At 27.2% G+C, this 22,245-nt stretch overlaps 1 protein-coding gene across 1 annotated transcript; it reads left to right on the top strand.

Moving 5' to 3' along the window:
- The first annotated feature begins 15,136 nt into the window (after positions 1-15,136).
- Positions 15,137-16,854, top strand: LOC136088173 (uncharacterized). The gene is made up of 3 exons (XM_065811848.1): positions 15,137-15,447; positions 15,496-16,291; positions 16,423-16,854. Exons 1-3 carry the CDS (start codon positions 15,137-15,139, stop codon positions 16,852-16,854), a joined length of 1,539 nt encoding a protein of 512 aa, XP_065667920.1.
- The last annotated feature ends 5,391 nt before the right edge of the window (positions 16,855-22,245 follow it).

The following is a 22,245-nucleotide window of genomic DNA, read 5'->3' as shown; positions in this document are numbered from 1 at the left end:
TACGATTTTTTTTTGACAGCGTTAAAATGTAGCGATCTTCTTTTTTTGAAGTTTTAGGCTTTCTCCCAGATCCAGCAGACCTTTCAGTTTTACCAGTGTGTTTATATTTTTTTACCAATCTACTAATAGTTGAGTTTTCTCGTTTAAAACGCTTTCTAATGCTTCTGTAAGACTCTCCTTGGTCAGCAGCTTCAATAATTCGTCCAATTTCTTCATCCGTTAGATGTTTTCTAAAATATTAAATGTGTCCATATTAATCGTTTTTTTAAAGATTTTATTTATGTAAATATTAGTTTATATATAAACATACCTTTTCTGTCCTAAATTTTTCACTGTCACATCCAATTTTTTTGTTTTGCTTGATTATACATTTTATACTTAAAATGAAGAAAAATATTAGTGTGGCTTTTTTTTTGCACACCACTGTATATATATATATATATATATATATATATATATATATATATATATATATATATATATATATATATATATATATATATATATATATATATATATATATATATATATATATATATATATATATATATATATATATATATATATATATATATATATATATATATATATATATATATATATATATATATATATATATACATATATATATATATATAAATTTAATTAATATTTAATATTATATATATACTGAAATATATTTGATGATAAAAATGTATTTATATATAGTTTACCTAGAATAAAATATAAACTTTCCCATAAAAAAAAAAAAATAATAAAAAAAAAAAGAATCTGAAGATTAACATTTTCTAGTTTTAGAAAAAAAAAGTTGTCTTAGACAATATTAGTAGTTTTGTTCCTAAAATTTTAATTTAAGATAACAAAGCAATAATTTCTTAACACTCTCTAGTTTATCTTAAAGAAAAAATCAAATAGAAATAATTTTTGAATCTCAAGAGATATTAATATCTCTTGAGATATTAATATCTCTTGAGATATTAATATCTCTTGAGATATTAATATCTCTTGAGATATTAATATCTCTTGAGATATTAATATCTCTTGAAATATTAATATCTCTTGAGATATTAATATCTCTTGAGATATTAATATCTCTTGAGATATTAATATCTCTTGAGATATTAATATCTCTTGAGATATTAATATCTCTTGAGATATTAATATCTCTTGAGATATTAATATCTCTTGAGATATTAATATCTCTTGAGATATTAATATCTCTTGAGATATTAATATCTCTTGAGATATTAATATCTCTTGAGATATTAATATCTCTTGAGATATTAATATCTCTTGAGATATTAATATCTCTTGAGATATTAATATCTCTTAAGATATTATTATCTCTTGAGATTCAAAGAGACATAAATATCTCTTGATATTCAAAAATTATTTCTATTTGATTTTTTTTTAAAGATAAACTAGAGAGTGTTAAGAAATTATTGCTTTGTTATCTTAAATTAAAATTTTTGGAATAAAACTACTAATATTGTCTAAGACAACTTTTTTTTTTTTAAACTATAAAATGTTCATCTTCAGGGTCTTTTTTTTTATTATTAATTTTTTTTTTGGGAAAGTTTATGTTCCATTTTGGGTAAACTATTTATAAATACATTTTTATCATAAAATATATTTCAGTATATATATATAATATTAAATAATAATTAAATTTATTAAGTGTTAATAATTTACTATTTATGTATATAGGCTATTTTATATATGTATATATATATATATATATATATATATATATATATATATATATATATTATATATATATATATATATATACACTGTGTGACAAAAGTTATCGTACGCTAAGAAAAAATAATAATATTCAATATAGACACAATTTTTCTGCTATATTTAATGAAAATTATTTATAATTTTTTTTTAATAGTATTTATTTTGTTAATTTATGAATTTTTTGGAATTTATATTGAAATAACATTAAAATTAGGCTCAAAATTTGAAAAAAGTACATTAAAGATGATGACAAAAGTTATCGTACACTTGGCGTACACTAATATTTATTTAACTCCAAACCGTTATGTCCACCATTTTTCAAACATTTTTGAAAATAAAGTAAACTATAAACACTTTAAGATTATTTTCAATTGTTTTAAATGAATTTTTTGGTTAAAAAAATGTAAAATGAGCTCGAAACGGGTTAAGACCACTGTAGAAATTCGTAAGCTAATAATTAAGCATTGGAATGAAGGAAAATCGTTAAATTGTATTGCAAAAATTGTTGATTCTAAAAAATCCACAGTTTCTTCAATTATTAACAAGCTTAGCTTCCACAATCATGAAAAATCGTTTTGTAAGTGCCAAAACTTTAGCTTGCAAAATAGAAAACGATTTGGGGGTTTAAATTAGTCCAAAAACAGTCATTCGAAGTCTTAAAAGACAAGGAATAGTGAGTCGCGTTCTAAAAAAAGTTCCTTGTATTAGTGATAAAAATTGTAGGCTCCGATTAAACTATGCTAAAACGTACATTGATATGCCAGACTCATTCTGGAATAAAGTCTTACGGACAGATGAGTCTAAATTTAATGTAAAAAGATCTGATGGTAGAATTCGTGTATGGCGTTCATCAAAAAATTGCTTAGAAAATGGAACTACAGTCCGAACATTTAAACACGGAAATGGATCAGTAATGGTTTGGGGATGTATGTCGGCAGCAGGTGTTGGAAAGTTAGTATTTATTGAAGGAAACATGGATAAACATTACTATTAACGTAATATTATCAATTTTTGTTTAAATAATTATAAATCAAATAGTTTTTATTCAGTTTTTAACTTGTTCCTTGCATTTCTTTTATTCTAAATTAAGAGTTGGTAATTTTAAAGTGTACGATAACTTTTGTCACACAGTGTGTATATATATATATATATATATATATATATATATATATATATATATATATATATATATATATATATATATATATATATATATATATATATATATATATATATATATATATATATATATATATGTATATATATATATATATATATATATATATATATATATATATATATATATATATATAATAGTTTTTGGTATAATTATTATTGTGATTTTTGTAAAGTAATTAGATATGTTACCTAAAGAAAGAAATCATAGAAAACTGATTTTTTGGGGTAGCTCCTCAAAAAAATATTTTTGTAGATAAAGCATAAATGTATCATATTAGCCTGTTATGGCTTAAATTTTAATCAGTCAACACAATATAACTTGAAGCTTTGAGTTTGTTTGATATAAGGATGAGAATACAAGGTTTGAGATAGCACGGTGCCGTATCTAAGTGTCATATCTGAAACATCAAAAAATTCTGCCGGTGTCATGAAATAAGTTAACCCCTGTAATAAATTAACTCCCGTTGCGTAAAAAAATACCCGGGGAGTTAATTTATTTCGAAATAGATTAACTTCCCTTGAAATAAATTAACCCCTGTCGGCGAAACAAATTAACTCCCCATAATATTTTAACTCCCTCGGAACAACTTATACGAATTACAAAAAACGTGTTTTAAATGTTTTAGATGTTTTCCAAGTTTGTTGTTTTTAAATCTGTTAACTAGTTATTGATATATATAAATTATATTTCTACTATTATTATATCATATATTAATAGTGGCAATATGTATATATATATATATATATATATATATATATATATATATATATATATATATATATATATATATATATATATATATATATATATATATATATATATATATAGGGGAAGTAGGGGCCCCCGTAACGTTTAGATTAATGGAGTATGAAAATAAAAAAACGGCATGCGTTTTTTTAACAGTGTATTTCGATAAACACATCATTAAGCTTTAAATTGCTGCAATTAAGAAAAAAATAAAATGATTTTTGAAAATGTTATAACACAAAAATTATATATAGTGAAGTGGGGTCATAATAGCCTCCATAAGGCTTAGATTAATGAAATATGAAAATAAAAACGACCTGTGTTTTTTTATAAGTGTATTTCAACAACCAACAACAACAAAAAAAAGTTTTTAATTTTAGCAATTTAGAAAAAAATGCAACAGTTTTTGAAAATGTTATTAAACAAAAATCACAAAAATCGCTGGGGGTATACTTTTCGTGGTATAATTTCTGCAGGTGTATCATTTTTTGTTTCTACAGTCTTGTCAACTGTTTGAGCGTTTTTTCTTTTTTTTAGTTTTTATAACCATCTTTTTTGTCAGTTTCGCTTTATATGGTGAACTGGTGAGTATAGCTGTTTTGCCCTTTTATAATCGTTTGCGAGTTTGCTGAGTTTTCTCATTCGAAATACTAACAATTTCTGCAGGTGAAGCAATTGTGAAAGAAACCATAGATGTCGAAGACAAAGTTTCTGATTCAGAGCAAGATGTCAGGGATAATTCTTGCAGTGAAATAGTTTGTGTTTGAGACTTGGTAGTTAGATTTGGTGTTGCTGAATCCATCTCAGGAAATGACCTGTTGTTTTTTCTGAAGGTTCAAACATCCAATCATCAAAAACTTCAGGATTAAATGGACTTATTCCAGTCTTTCTAAAACAATTTACAGCTGTCAACATGTTTGCAGATTTCATATAAGCTATTCCAAATAGTTCTGGAATCTGATATTCGGTTACAACTCTAGGATAATGTGTATGCAGCCAAATACAAACTTCGTTCGAATAGTTGCTACTAAATGGTGCCATGAATGAGACATCTAGTGGCTGCAGACGGTGTGAACAATGTGGTGGAAAGCAAATAACAGTAATATAATTTTCACGTGCTTTCGTTTAGAACTTCATATTTTTTGTATGTGTTGCATGACCATCTAATAAAAGCAGTACAGGCCTTTTTTTGTATGGCATTACAAAAGACAGAAAATGGTCGAACCACTTCAAAAATATATGTTTGCATCCAACAACTAGGGTGATATGATGCAGTAGTACCCGGAGGAGCTTTTTTGATAATATTAACATTCTTGAGAGCTCTAACACGAGGGTAAATAATCAAGGGGAGTAATAGAAAAAGGCGGGTCCTGGCTCATTTTATTTTTCAACCATATCCTTAACCATAATCTCATATCATATTTAGCTATAAACATATCCATATTCTTATAAGTCATTTAAACCAGTCGTAGTATGAAATGCTGTTTCTAGCTCATAAAAAAAGTGCATTTTCAAAAAAAGTGCTTGAACCAAAATATAAAGATAATGGTAGTATAACAACCATAATATATTAATATATTATGGTTGCAAACTATAAACTCTGAGCTAAAAAATTTTGTAATTTTAAATCAATTTTTCAAGCTATAATTTCATAACTGAAATTTAGCTCAAGCGTAATAGTAAATTACTCCTATTAAATCAGACTTATCAATTCTTTATTATCAACCCATGAGTTAAACGACTCAGGATATCCATACCACTTTACTAATGATTTGTTTTTAAGTTTACGAATAACTTTTTCAATCCTAAATATATTTTGATCCGTTTTTTGCAGTTCTTGTTCATAAAAAGTACCTTGTATTTCTTCATTATTATCGTCAGTTAATTTATAAGTTGGTGGATCTGTAAACTGAATTTTGAAACAGTAAAAACTTCTTCAGTCCATCTCGGTGTGCATCCTTTTTCAAACGTTGTCTTCTTTTTAGTTATCCTAACTCTATCACCAATTGAAAACTTTGGTCTTACAGACTCTGATCGTACATTTACATTTAGATTAAACCAAACAATATTCTCATTCTTTTTATATCGCTAGCTTCAACTGGTGTCATTTTAAGTGAAGAATGCTTTGTGTTGTTGTATTTATTTACCATTTCATCTAAAACATCAATATATTTTCTAGTAGAATTAGCTGAAAAGTACTTAAACATTTTATCTTTCATTGTTCTATTCCAACGTTCAACTACGCAACTTTTTTCTTCATTTTCAGATGAATATAACTCTACTCCTAATGCTTTAACATGCTTATTATAAAATTCTAAGCCTTTATCTACTCATATTTTTTGACACTTTCTTTCTTGGAAATTCGAAGAATTTCTTAAGATTTTATTTAAAGCATTAGCAACATCAACTCCAGTTTTGCTCTTCAATGGAACAATCCATCCATACTTCGAAAAAACATCAATCACCATTAATAAGTATTTTATACCATCATTGAATTTGGAAAAAGATTGCATGTCAACTAAATCAGCAGCTCATATCTCATCAATTCCATTTACAATCACTTTTCTTTTTCTGAAATACTTTACAACTAGTCTATGAAGTTCGTTTGCAAGTTTGTCAGACCATTTCAGATACTTTGGACCCATATGAATTACTTCGCATGGGTCTGAAAAACCTACTTCTTTATCCTCTTCTTTTTTACTGATCGTTTGTAGTTTTTTTGATTAGTTTCAACACCTAAGTCATATGGGTCTGAAAGACCTAACCCAAACTTTGCTTTAGATGATATAGTAGGTTTTATAATACCTCGTTCAATTATTTCACGTATTGTTGGATTTTTTATAGAATCTATTTCTTTAATCATAATTCTATCAGCTTTATTTCTATTTGCAGTGTCTGTAAAGTATTTATAAGCAAGATCATGATGATAAGCTGCATTATCAACTCTATCTATAGGTTTACTCCATTCTTTATATGCATCAGTAGAAGTTAATCGTTCATCTAAATTAGTATCAGGACCAGCAAAGTTCATTCCAGGTAAATGCATTTCACCTGGAAACTTTGCCCATGGTATTTTTATATTTTTAGTTATTGAATTAATTGAACTAACTAAATCACCTCCGTGCAAAGCTGACACAAATTGAGTTTTTGTTGTTCCACAAATAGCGCAAGTTCCACGTGACATATTTCTATTATTTTTGCTCATGACGCTTCGCTGGTTTAGTGTGTTTGTTTTGTTTCTACATTTGACACAGTACATTTTTATATATAAAAAAAATCTTATATATATAAAAATGGATATTATAGATTATTCATGGAATGTAATAACAAGTTGTTACCAAAGAGTATAAGAGGAATTATTGTTGGAAAGTCGGGTAGTGGAAAAACTACTTTATTATTAAATCTACTTTTAAGACCTAGTTGGTTAGATTATAATAATTTACAAGTTTTTGGAAAGTCTCTTTTTCAACTAGAATACAAAATATTAAAAAGCTCTTTTGAAAAAAATTGCCAAAAGAAATTATTAATGAACTATTTAAGCTACAAGACCAAATAAAAAAATTAAATGCAAATCCAGATTTTGTAATTGAAGTTTCAAAATATTTGAAAGACAAAACAGATATGGAGTGTAAGTTTTTTGAAACAGATGAAGATGTACCAAATCCTGAGAATCTTGATTTTAACAAGAATAATTTGATGATATTTGATGATTTGCAATTAACAAAACAAAATAAGTGTGAAAAATATTATATAAGAGGAAGACATAGTAATGTAGATTGTTTCTATCATGCACAAAACTATTTTATGTGACCTAGACAAACTATTAGAGAAAATGACAATTTTATTTGTTTATTTCCTCAAGATTCAAAGAATTTAAGTCATATTTAAAGAGATCATGTTTTTAGTAATATAAACGAAGATGAGTTTAAAAGATTTTGTAAGCATGCTTGGTCAGAACCTCATGGATTTGTTGTCATAGATTTATCTTCTAAAATAGATAATGGAAAATATAGAAGTGGATTAGATAATTTTTATTTTCCATCTAAAGTTTAAAATAATTTTTTTGTATATAAAAAATGTATATAATATTGAATGATAAAAGTAGTCATATAAAAGAGAAGTTTGCTCCTATTATACAACTAAGTGAATATAAAGATTATGAAATGGCATTAGTTGGTCTTGATACATTCTACAGTTCTCCAAATGTTGATTCTTCAAATAACAATTTTAGATATAGTTCAGATAATGGAGCAACTTGGATAGATATAAACATTCTAGAAGGTAGTTATGAGATTGATGATATAATAAGTATATTGTGGAAAAAATTACTGAAAATAGTAAAATTATTAATGGAGTTGAAACTAGTATTATATATTCAGCAGATAATAACACATTGAAAACAACTTTAAATATTGAAGCGAGTTATAAAGTTGATTTTGGACCTATAAATTCAAGTGGATCTATTCTTGGTTTTAACAGTCAAGTATATTCAACAGGATCTCATGAATTAGATAATATAGTAAACATTTTAAGTATTAATAGCATAAGTGTAACAAATGATATAATAGCATCATCCTATGTAAATGGAACAACAGAAAACGTTATATATTCATTTTTCCCAAGTGTTGGTCCTGGATATAAAATAATTCAAGAACCATTAAACTTAATTTACTTACCAATAATACTAAAAACAATTTCAAAGATGGAGACTAAATTGGTTGATCAAGATGAACTCTGATAAATTTACGAAGAGAAAAATTAGCTATAAGATTTCATATAAGAGAAAAAAAATAATTTTTTATAATGCATATAAAAACATAATGAGTAAATATACTAATATTAAAGTAAATATTTCACAAAACCAAATAGAAAAAATTAAAAATGCAATTGAATGTGGTATTGGAGCTAGTATTAAATTATCGCATTCAGATTTAAATGGTGAACATGTATTAGCTGTAACAACAACACAATTGAATAGAATTAGAAAAGCATATGAAAAAGGTACTGGTGTATCAATTATTTTAAGTAAAACACAACTAGTACACAATTCTAAAATAGAGGGTGGATTTATTGGTGCACTTTTACCGTTTCTTGGTTCTTTAGCATCAAGAGTAATACCATCACTTGCAACAGGACTGCTTTCAGGAGTAGGCTCAGCAACTGGATCAACTATGATTAATAAAATTGCTGGTATTGTGTACATGAAAAAGAATGGACAAGGAGTTAAATTAACATGTGCAGGGTCTGGTATATATTTGAGACCAGGGAGTAAAGGAAGTTCTGTAGGTGATGGTCTGTACTTACGTGTTGGAAATGGTTATACATCAACAGGATTAGGTTTATTATTAGGACCAAATTCTCCATTTGCTAATACTTCATTTTTGAATATGATTTTGTAAAAACTCAATATAAAATTTATATATAATAAAATGTCAAATAGCATGCCAGTGCATAAGTTTATAAACAAATATAAAAAACCGGAACCATTTCCTATAGTTTTTAAACCACATAAAAATTTACAGCATCCTGCAATATTAATAAATGGAAGATATGATGTGTTTGCACTACACGACATTACAATAAAATCTCTATCACATCAATATATTCTTTTAAAGTTTGGTGTTGTAGTTAATAAAGATGTTGCGTTAGTTTCATTAAAACATGAACTTAGATTAAAAATGTTAAGTTTACAAGATTGTATAATAGCAGAGTCTGTTGATGATATTATAGTAAAAATTTTTTTATTAAAAATGAAATACAATAATAAAATGTACAATAACATTTATTCAGCTATACCTACTGAGAATAACAATATTTACCCTGTTCTTCCTAATGCACCTGAAGAAAAATCTATTAAAAACCAAGATCAATCATATCGGTTACAAAAAATTGGCAAGGTTCAAAAAGAAATAGAGCGTGAGAGAGAAAAGAGAATAACGCTACGTAAAAAATATCATAGAGCTGTAAAGATAATTTCTTCAATTGATAATGCATTACTAGCAAGCACTGTGGCACTTGGAACTATTGTAATTGGTTTTTTTATCAACAATCATTGCAGCACCAGTAGTTATTGCATGTGAAGGTGCAGCATTAGGAGCAGGTGTACTATCAATAATAGGCGGACAAATTAATAAAAAAATGAATTTAAAAGCAGAAAAGCATGAAAAGATCAAAGTGCTTGCTGATTCAAAACTAAATACAATAAGCAATTATATTTCTAAAGCTTTAGTAGATTGGCATATAGATGACAAGAAATTTGAGTTTATACTTGGTGAACTTGAAAAATTTCAGACAATGGTGGAGCAAATTAGAATAAAAGTTAAAAATGAAATTGATGAACAAACAAAGTTGTCACTAATCGACCAAAGGAGAGAAGAAGCTATTAAAGTAATTCAAAGTAGGTTAATAAAAAAATAGTCACTTAACATTTTATTGACAAATAATAAGATATGCAACATTTATAACCGTTCTTTTTAGAATGTAGTAAACGTGAAAGAGATTTGAAACTGATTATGGAAACTTTCAGATACCATCAACTTATAGTGATGATGAGAGAAATAAACTTTATAAACTTATTTGGAATGAAGATAGTGATTTTTATTGTGTAGAAAGAGACATTAAAGAATCACTTAAACAATGGAATAATGTTAAAAAACAGGATAAATTAATAATTATAGATAAATATGTACTTCAATTAGAGTGTGATTTCAAAGAAAAAAAACTAATAAAAAGTGTTTTATCAATGGCACTTATATTAAGATTATTAGAAACAAATGATATCATTTATAAAGACTTTGAGATTAAAAAGAATTGTGGAACGTTTAATATTGATTATTTAAACAGTTTGCTAAAACGTAGAACGTAATGTAAAACGTAACATTAAACGTAACGTTAAACGTAACGTTAAACGTAACATTAAACGTAACGTTAAACGTAACGTTAAACGTAACGTTAAACGTAACGTTAAACGTAACGTTAAACGTAACGTTAAACGTAACGTTAAACGTAACGTTAAACGTAACGTTAAACGTAACGTTAAACGTAACGTTAAACGTAACGTTACGTTAAACGTAACGTTTAACGTTACGTTTAACGTAAAACGTAAAACGTTAAACGTAACGTTAAACGTAACGTTAAACGTAACGTTAAACGTAACGTAACGTTTAACGTTAAAACGTTAAACGTAACGTTAAACGTTAAAACGTTAAACGTAACGTTACGTTTAACGTTAAAACGTTAAACGTAACGTTAAACGTAACGTTAAACGTAACGTTAAAACGTTAAACGTAACGTTAAACGTAACGTTAAACGTAACGTTAAACGTAACGTTAAACGTAACGTTAAACGTAACGTTAAACGTAACGTTAAACGTAACGTTAAACGTAACGTTAAACGTAACGTTAGACGTATCGTTAAACGTAACGTAAAACGTAACGTAAAACGTAACATAAAACACAACATAAACTTTTATGTTATGTTTTTAATCTTTTTTATATAAAAAAAAAATGTCATTTTTAAAAAATACAGACACTGAAAAGAGAGATCAAATTGTAAAAGAATTATCAGAGAGTAAGAAAAGAATACATCAGAATGATCTTAGTGAAAAGATATGAGTTTCTAATTTGCAGATAGACTTGTCAAAATTGTACAAGCCATTAATTGATAGTCAATCTGGAATAAAGGAGGATATATCTAAATTGCAAGATCAAGCTAATCAATTTGCTCTTACTTTTTCAAATGCATATCCTGAAATTCTTACTTATAGATCTAAAGAAATAATGCCTTCTGATGAATTTTTAAAGTTGGGAAAAATTGCAACAGACTATCTTAGGATGTATACTTATAGTAAAAAGTCTACAGACACTACATTTGGAATACATTCTAAAAAGGGTAAATTTTTTATAGGAAAAGTTCCAATATTAATTAATAACGATGATATAGATATAAATGGAATAAAATACATTGGTACTCCTGGTCTATGGGAATTACTAACAAAATCTAATCCTAATAAGGAAATACATAATATCGATGATCGAGATATAATAATACAAACAGATGCAATTACTTCTGATTCAGAAAAATCAAAGTCGTCTCGGAGTGAAAAATACAAAGAAATAATAGCTCCCATTTGGAGAGAGTTAAAGAGAACTAGAATGCTTGAGTATCAAAGAGAACAGGAATAGGACCAATAATTCTTCCTAGCGATCCTATTGCACTTCTTGATATGCTTGAATATCAAAGGGAACGGGAATAGGACCAATAATTCTTCCTAGCGATCCTATTGCACTTCTTGATATGCTTGAATTACGCATAGCTGCATAGAGAGCAGGTAATACTGGATCAAGAAATTAAGCTGCTGCAATTTGTGATGAATTGTTAAGACACGGTAAAATGAATCGTGAACAGTATGAAGCAATACAAAATAATCTAGCAATATGATAATATGAATATTAAAAAAAAAATTAAAAAAAAATTGTGTACATAAAAATGCTATTTGTTAAAAACACGAGATATGTTAAGAAGCAAGTTGTTGGAGGAAGTGGTATATTTGACAGTTTAATAAATTTATTTAAACGAGCAGCATCATCAAATGTAACAAGAGTGTCATCAGCTATGTTGAAGAGGTTAGCTTCTAGAGATTTAGGAAAAACTGCAATAACTGCTGCTAAATCAGCAGGAAAGAACTTTCAACATCAGCAATAGAAGCTGCTAAAGATGTCGCAGTTGAAAAAGGAAAACAATTAATTAGAAAAGCATCTTCTAAAGTTTCACAACCAAATACAGTCATTAATAATATAATTAATGACATAATCTCAAATTTAAATAAAAAAGCTGATGAAGTTACATCAAATATAAATAATGTAATGATGGGGTCTTCAATAAAATCAACAGTGATAAGGATAAAAGATCTAGCAAAAAAAGACCGCGGAATTCGATTGGCTTAATTTTTTTATATTTATTTTCCATTTTAGAAAAAAAAAAAATTTTATATATAAAAAATGGCAACTTCTGATGTATTAAATTTTACAGAAATCCCAACTGTGGATGATGGAATTGAAAGATTTGAATTCCATGAATATGAACCAGTAGCTCGCACAAATTTATATAGCCCTGGAGAAATAAGAATTAACATTGAGCAACAAGATTTGTTCACACTTCCATTTGAGGCTTATCTCATGTTTGAAGGAAGACTTCTTAAACTTGATGGGACAGCTTATGTTAATGCAGATGTAGTGTCACTCACAAATAATGGTATTATGCACTTATTTAAAAATTATGTCACATTGTTAATGATTGCTGTAGATAATGGGTTGATTGATAAAGAATCAATCATGTCAAAAGCAACAGAAGCAACTGATGAGAAAAGACCAGTTGGAAGACCTAGAATAAGTACAGTAAAAGAAGAGAAAAAAGAAATAGATATGAAAGATTAAGAACAATTAAGAAAAAACCAGTCACTATTAAATTAACAAACATGGAAACAAGAGAAGAAACAGTATATAAATGTTTATATAGTGCAATGCGTGGAACCGGTCATGGATATAGATATCTTGAAATGCGTGATGGGAAGATTGATAATGGATATAATATTGAAATATTAAATTCTGAAAAATTAAAAAAAATTAAAAAAAAAAATCTTTATATATAAAAATGGGATCTGATAATTTATTTGAAAATAAAAATGCGATTGAATTGTTAAAAAATAATATTGAAAAAATAAATTGGGATGTTTTATCTTCAAATCCAAATGCGATTGAACTGTTAAAAAATGATATTGAAAAAATAAATTAGGATGTCTTATCTTCAAATCAAAATGCCATTGAAATATTAAAAGATAATTTAGATAAAGTAGATTGGGATTGGTTATCTGAAAATCCAAATGCGATTGAAATATTAAAAGATAATTTAGATAAAGTAGATTGGGATGTTTTATCTTTGAATCCAAATGCGATTGAAATATTAGAAGCTAATCTAGATAAAGTAAATTGGCATTGGTTATCATATAATCCAAATCCTATTAAACTATTAAAAAATAATTTAGATAAAGTAAATTGGCATTGGTTATCATATAATCCAAATGCGATTGAATTGTTGAAAGATAATTTAGATAAAGTAGATTGGGATGTTTTATCTAGAAATCCAAATGCGATTGAAATATTAAAAACGAATTTGGATAAAGTTGATTGGAAATATTTATCTGAAAATCCAAATGCGATTGAAATATTAATAAATAATATTAATAAAGTAGATTCGAATTGGTTATCATATAATCCAAATATCTTCACATATGATTATAACAAAATAAAAGAAGCAAATAAATATTTGCTTGAATTGAAAGATTTTTTCATTACTCCTTATTATCTAGAATTATTAATTAGAATATATGGAAGAGAAAAAGCTATTAAATTATTCCTTAAAGAACTAGAAAATGAGATTGAGATAAAAGCGAGAAAAATGTGGAATTTATAATTGAAATTCAATTAAAAATTTATTAAGTAACGCTATTCATGAAATTAAATTAGAATAATTTATCTTTTAATGCTATTGAAATATTAAATTCTGAAAAATTAAAAAAATAAAATCTTTTCATATAAAAAATGGATATAGAGTATCTAAAAATTCAAAGAATTTACATGGATACAGAGTATCTACTAGATGAGGCTGTTCCAGAAATAACATCTTCAGAAATTTTAACTCCGTCACCTTTTATATATAGAACATTGACAATTACGAAAGAGCAGTAGATTGCAAATTATCGAAATATTACTTATTAATTCTTATGGAGGATAGGGATGCATTTAAATTTCATACGAAACTTTACATATAAAGTATTGACAAGAAAAATTATTTTGAAAAATGATATAAAGAAATTTTTTCTATAAAAAAAATCTTACACATATAAAAATGGAAAATAAAACGGTAAAAGAATTAAAACAAATCGCTAAAGAGCGAAATATTAAATGTTATTCTAGAATGAGAAAAGATGATCTCATAAGAGCGTTAGCTCGCACACCTGTTGAGCGCACACAAACGCAATCTACATCAGTCCAACAGATGGATACGGAGTATCTACTTGATGAGCCTATTCCAGATATATCATCAACAGTTTTAGCTCCAACACCTTTTCAGCCTGTTACACAAATTAGAAAAGAAATAAATAAAAAGATCAATTCTCTTGCAGATTGGATTGTATCATATGTTCCAGAACCAATTAAAAAGGTTGTGAATAAAAAGGTTGATGAATTAAAATCTACAGTTTTAAATTTCTATCAAAAATTTGAAATTAAAAATCCGATAGAATTTAAATTATCACAATCAGCTGTTAAGAATGTAACAAATCAGTTTTCAGTTAATGGAATAAAAGGATATGATGCTCTTTTATGAATGCTGCTAAAAAAAAGTGCAATTAAAATACTTAAAGAAAATAGAAAATTGAAGGTTTATATAGTTCTCGCTTGTGAAATGGAGCGTACTGATATTAAAACAGGAGAAACTATAACCACAACTGTTCCATTTACAATGAAGAGTACTGTTGTATTAGAAACAACAGATTTAAATGAGTTTTATGAAACAGCAAAGTTGAGAATTTTAGAAAATTTATCATCATTTCAACAGCTAGGGTCAAATTGGAGATTTACTTCTGTTAAAAAGATGGATATAAATACTATAGAGTATAATCCTCTTAAAGCTAAATCTTACATTCCACTTGACAAAAATTTAGCAACTAAAAAGGCAATCATTAATATAAAAAATGAAGATAATGAATGCTTTAAGTAGTGAGTTACAAGAGCATTAAATCCTAAAGATAAAAATCCTGAAAGAGTTGATAAAGAGCTTATAATACAATCTAATAAAATTATTTGGGAAAAAATAGAATTTCCAATATCTTTAAATCAAATTACGCAACTTGAGAATAACAATAAAGATTTAAGTGTGAATATATACGGATACAAGAATTCAGTTTATCCTTTAGGTGTTTCAAAGAATAATGATCGTCAGTATTTAATAGATTTATTATTAATCTCAAATAGTGAAACCAATCATTACTGCTCAAACAAAAGTTTGAGCAAATTACTTTCTTCACAAACATCCCAGAAAAAATGTACTATTCACTATTGTAGAAATTGCTTACTTGGGCTTAATTCTGAAGAATCATTATCTAAACACAAATCGTATTGTAATACACATGATTCAGTGTGTATTGAACTTCCACCACCAAAATCGACAATGCAGTTTACTAATCACAATAGATCGATGAGAGTACCATTTGTAGTATATGCTGACTTTGAAAGTTTCATCAAATCTATCAGTACTTGTGAACCTAATCCTAATGAATCCTATACTAAACAGTATCAAAAGCATATACCAAGTTCGTTCTGCTACTACATTAAATGTTTCGATGAAAGTTTTTACCAAAGCAATCCAGTTTCATTTACTGCAAGTAATGAAACGGATGATGTTGCACAAATATTTGTTGACAGATTACAAGAAGATATCTTAAAAATTTGTAACAGCATTAAATTTAAAAAGAATATTGTATATACACATGAAAATAAGAAGGATTTCGATGCAGCAACTGAATGTCACATTTGCGGAAAAGATTTGGATAATGATAAAGTACGTGATCACTGTCACATTACTGGAAAATATAGAGGTGCTGCTCATAATAGTTGTAACTTAAAATTCCAGATTTCTTCCCAGTACTATTTCATAATTTATCTGGTTATGATTCTCACTTATTTATCAAGAAATTATCAGGAGAGATTAAAGTTGGAGAGTTTGTTAAAGATGGAAAGAGTGTTGAAATAAAGCGTCAGATTCATTTCTTAGACAGTTATAGATTTATGCCTTCTAGTTTAGATTCTTTATCAAAAAATTTATCAAAAGAGCAATGTAAAAATATCAGAAAATTGTATTTAAAGAAAAAATTAGGTTTATTTCTAAAAAAAGGCGTATATCCCTATGATTGGGTAGACTCTGTTGATAAATTTAATGAAACTCAATTACCCACAAAAGAATCGTTCTTTTCTAAATTGAACGATGAAGATATATTTGATGATGATTACTCACATGCACAAAATGTATGGAAGGAGTTTACTTGCAAAATATTTAAAGATTATCATGACTTGTACTACGTTTCAGATGTGCTTTTATTAGCAAATGTTTGTGAAAATTTTTGAGATGTTTGCATGAAAAATTATAAATTAGATCCGGCTTGGTATTACACATCACCAGGATTAGCTTGGGATGCAGCATTGAAGAAAACAAAAGTAAAATTAGAACTGTTGAGCAATTACGATATGATACTAATGATAAAGAAAGGAATAAGAGTTGGAATCAGTATAATCTAATAATCAGTACATGGATGACGCATGTGACAAAAGCAAAGAATCAACATTCATCCAATATCTAGACTCTAATAATCTATATGGATGGGCGATGAGTAAGCCACTTCCAACACATGGGTTTAAATGGATGGATGAAGATGAGTTGAAAAACTGGAAATCGATTCCATGTATATTAGAAGTTGATTTAGATTACCCTGAACATCTGCATGATGATCATAATGACTACCCACTTGCTCCTGAAAGAGTAAATATTGATAAAGTTGAAAAATTAATTCCCAACTTAAAAAATAAGAAAAATTATGTTATCTATTATGATAATCTTGAATTGTATGAAAGATTAGGTCTAAAAATCACAAAAATTCATAGAGGTCTAAGTTTTGAACAAAGCGCTTGGTTAAGCGAATGCATTGAGCTAAATACTAATCTAAGAACCAAGGCAACGAATGATTTTGAAAAAGACTTTTTCAAACTGATGAACAACTCAATGTTTTGAAAAACAATGGAGAACATTGAGAATAGAGTTGATGTTAGATAAGTGACGGATAGAAATGAAGCTGTTAAATTAGCTTCAAGACCAAACTTCGAGAGTCGAACGATATTTGATTAAAATTTAATTATTAAATTTTAATCAAATAGCGATTCACATGAAGAGAACCAAATTAATGTATAACAAACCAATTTACTTAGGCATGTGTATTTTAAAAATAAGTACGAATTTCATTACGATTATATAAAGAATAAATATTCTGATCGAGAAAAACTATTATTTACAGATACTGAATCTTTAGCATACGAAATAAAAACAGAAGATTTTTATGCTGATATTTCTGAAGATGTTGAAAGCAAGATTGATACAAGTGAATTTGATCCAAAGCATCCAGCAATAGAACTTGTAGGATTCAAAGTTGAAATAAATAAAAAAGTAATTGGAATGTTTAAAGATGAGTCTGGAGGAGCATAAATTGAAGAATTTATAGGATTAAGATCTAAATTGTATTCCTACAAAGTACACGGTAAAGAAAATAAAAAATGTAAAGGAGTAAAGAAAAATGTTGTTAAAAAGTATATAACACATGAAGATTACAAAGATTGCTTATTAAATAAAAGAGATCATATTAGAAAAATGAATGTAATAAGATCACATTCACATGAAATTTACACAGAAGAGGTCAATAAAATAGCATTAAGTGCAGACGATGATAAAAGAGTCATTTTAGAAGACGGAATTTACACATTAGCATATGGACAATACAAACTAAAAGTAAATAATTTAAAGGATAAATAATACAATAGGACAATTAGGTCAAAGAGCCCATAGGGTAGGGGGTAGGGGAGCCCAAGGGGTGGGGGTAGGGTAGCCAAAAAAGTAAAATTATTTTTTTGAGAAAAAAAAAAAACACTTATAAGTAAAAATGAGAAATAACAATTATAAACTTATCAATTTTGAAGGGATAAATTTACCTAATAAACCTTAAACAAATTTTCAATTGTTAGAAGCAGCAAAAAAACTAAAAATAAAAAATTTTAAAGGTGTATTTGTAAGAGATCAATTAACTAAAAATACACAAAAAAAAAGAATGTGGAATATTAAATACAAGAGATTCAAGTAAACAGGATTTTCATTGGATTTGCTGGTACAAAGACAGTGAAAAAAAATTAAGTTTTGACTCTTATGCACAACCTGTCGAAGTTGTAAATTATTTAAAAGACTCTGTTTATTATGTTAGTGATAGAGTTCAGTTTGGAAATACTTCATTCTGTGGACATTTGTGTCTCTATGTTTTAAAAAAACTTGATGAAGGATATGATTTTCAGAATATTATTAATAATCTATGGTAATTTTTTTTTCTTTATATATAAAATGCCTGTTGATATATTCGGACGTACAACAATTTATTCAACTACAAGTCGAGTAGTTTCAAATGGATTAACAGCATCTCAAACTGATAGTATGTTTATTAGAAGAGATGGGCAAAATAATGCAATTAGTGATATTGACATGAATACAAAAAAGTTAATGAATGTAGCAGAACCTACAAAACCAAATGATGCTGCTATAAAGTATTATGTTGACACAATAATACCTGATTCTAGCAGTTTAGAAATAGTACCAAATTCAAGTTTAACATGCATGGGAGTAAAATCCCAGACTCTTGAACCAAATACAGGTACTGATGAACCAAATACAGGTACTGATGAACCAAATACAAGTACTGATGGAACAGCAGTTTTTATTCAAAATAGTGGTCCTGGTAATCTCAGAAAACTATGGTTAGAATTTAAAGGAACAAATCCTAATGGAAGTGTATTAAGTAACGCATTTATTAGGATATATGCAGATAATACGCTTTGCATAGGAAGTAAAGGAATAAATACTATAGGTTAAGCTTGTGATTTTTTATTCGCTCCACTTGGTGGACCATTTTATACTAACTCTTTACAAGGTTGTAATATGCATTCTAATATAAAATTAGGAGGATACTTTACACTTGATTTACCATTTAAAACTAATCTAAAAATTGAATTAAACAAAAAAACTGGAAATCCACTTACATATTTGTTGCAACCTTTTATTACAATAAGTTCAACACAACAAGCAAATTTTATTTCATTTATACCCCCATTTATTTCAGATCTTAAACTATACTCATCAACATTTAGATATTTGAACACAACTTATGGTAATGAATATATATTATTGAACACTGCAAGTAATAGAAATGTTGTTTATTTAAAATATATTAGAATGCATGTTATCGGTAAATCTGGAAATTGGTGGGAATTAAGAGTAAGCATGTATGACGGAATCGATTCTCCTAAAAGCAATGACTCAGTTATTCAACCTTGGACATCCTATAACTATAGTAAATATACAATATTTCTTGGATATGAATATAATAGCAGATGTATATACTGCTTATTTGGTTTAGTAGATTTTTATTTATCTTCATGGAATAGAATTAATATTACTTCATTTGCTAATAGATCATCTGGACTATTGTATCAATCAAAACCAAAAATTGATTCTACAACTACTATCTCTTTTTACAGAAATTTTGGTAAAAATGACTCCATGTCTAGCGTTACTAATGGTAGAAGATTAGTAGTAACAATGAACTCTGGTGATGACCAAGTTGAGAAATCTGGAAGTTTTGATTTAATAGGAGTAATTTACTATTATGCGTAGGACCTCAATGAGATTTCAGTTATGAAATTATAGCTTGAAAAATTGATCTAAAATTACAAAATTACAAAAAATTTTTTTAGCTCAGAGTTTATAGTTTGTAACCATAATATATTAATATATTATGGTTGTTATACTACCATTGTCTTTATATTTTGGTTCAGATACTTTTTTTGAAAATGCGCTTTTTTATGAGCTAGAAACAGCATTTCATACTACGACTGGTTTAAATGACTTATGAGAATATGGATATGTTTATAGCTAAATATGATATGAGATTATGGTTTAGGATATGGTTGAAAAAAAAAATGAGCCAGGACCCGCCTTTTTCTACTACTAAGGGGGGCACGTATATATCAGAGGCACTCGTACACATTTCAATTGTTATGATTCTCCCTCGTTCAGCTGATGTTAGAGTTCCAACTTGTTTTTTACCCCTCTTAGCAATTACTTTTGACACTTTTTTTGGTACTGAAGAAATTCCTGTCTTGTCAACATTATATATATATTATTTGGAGTTATGTTATTTTCATCTGTGCTTTTAGTCAATAGTTCAAAAAATTTATTCACAGCAGGTCGGTTAAACCCCATTGCTCTAACTCCAGAAGTTCCCTCTGGCATACGCAAAGAAATAACAGGATTGCGTTTTAAAGCTGGTAGCCTGCCATTCCTGTTTTTTTATTAAAGATATTTGGCATCTTGTTCTTTTCAGCTAGCTGAAATGCCAATTCTTTCAAATCTTTCAATGTAACTGGAAACAAGCGACTCTCTAGAAAAATTAGGTGTTTAGCTAACTCCTGCTCTTGTTCAAGGTTAAAAACTGATTTAAAATTCCCAAGTTTTTTTACTGCACAATTACTTAGTTCTAAACTCCCTTGCTAAAGTCTTTTTATTCTGTCTCGCAGTGTCGTTGTTGGGATACAAAACGTTAACGATACCTTCTTATACCCCATTTCCTTATTCATTACTGATTCAATAGCTGCTTTCATTGAATTTTCTTCCCAGGATTGTCGACTAGTTAGACGTTTGCATTTTCTAACCATATTAGGTAACTGTATGCACAAAATAACAATTTTTTCTCTATCAAAGAAAAAATATTATAACAATATATAAATATACAATATGTATCTATATATCTATATCTATATCTAAATCTATATCTATCTATCTATATCTCTCTCTCTCTCTCTCTCTCTCTCTCTCTCTCTCTCTCTCTCTCTCTCTCTCTCTCTCTCTCTCTCTCTATCTATATATGTATATATGTATATATATATATATATATATATATATATATATATATATATATATATATATATATATATATATATATATATATATATATATATATATATATATATATATATATATACATATACATATATATATGCATGTATATATATATATATATATATATATACATATATATATATATACATAGAGAGTATAGTATAGTATAGATATAAACTCTATAACCTTAGATATTATTATTAGCAAAAGAGATTGGTTCTGAAGTATTAGTATCAAAACAATAGTAATAGTAGATCAAAACAATAGTAATAGTACTGCACGAACTGAAGTTCGTGCAATACTATTACTATTGTTTTGATCTCCTTTTTATATATAAGACAAAGGCTTGTCAAAAATAAACAGTTATAAAGTAATTTTATTCAACGCTCACTAAATATTTATATATTATATATTTAAATATATATAATGCTAAATATATTTAAAAAAGTTTTTAGAATAAATACTTACACAATTTTGTAGATATAATTATAAGTTAAATTATTTAAAACGCGTATTAAAGGGAGTTAATTTATTTCAGTGGGGGTTAAAAATAGTTATGCCCCTAGTTAATCCATTTTGCTATATTTTAAAATAGTTTAACTCCCGGGGTTAATTTATTTCAAAATAGATTAACCGAGGAGTTAGAATGTTTTAACCGGGAGTTAACTTTTTGGGGAGTTAATCTATTTCGCGTCACCGGCTCCCTGATTATTACAATTCATTTATTTTTATACAGATAATAATAGAAACTT

Source organism: Hydra vulgaris, chromosome 12 (assembly GCF_038396675.1).
Source record: "Hydra vulgaris chromosome 12, alternate assembly HydraT2T_AEP".
Lineage (NCBI taxonomy): Eukaryota > Metazoa > Cnidaria > Hydrozoa > Anthoathecata > Hydridae > Hydra > Hydra vulgaris.
Note: the sequence above shows the minus strand (reverse complement) of the source record. Positions and strands in the feature narration are given on the sequence as shown.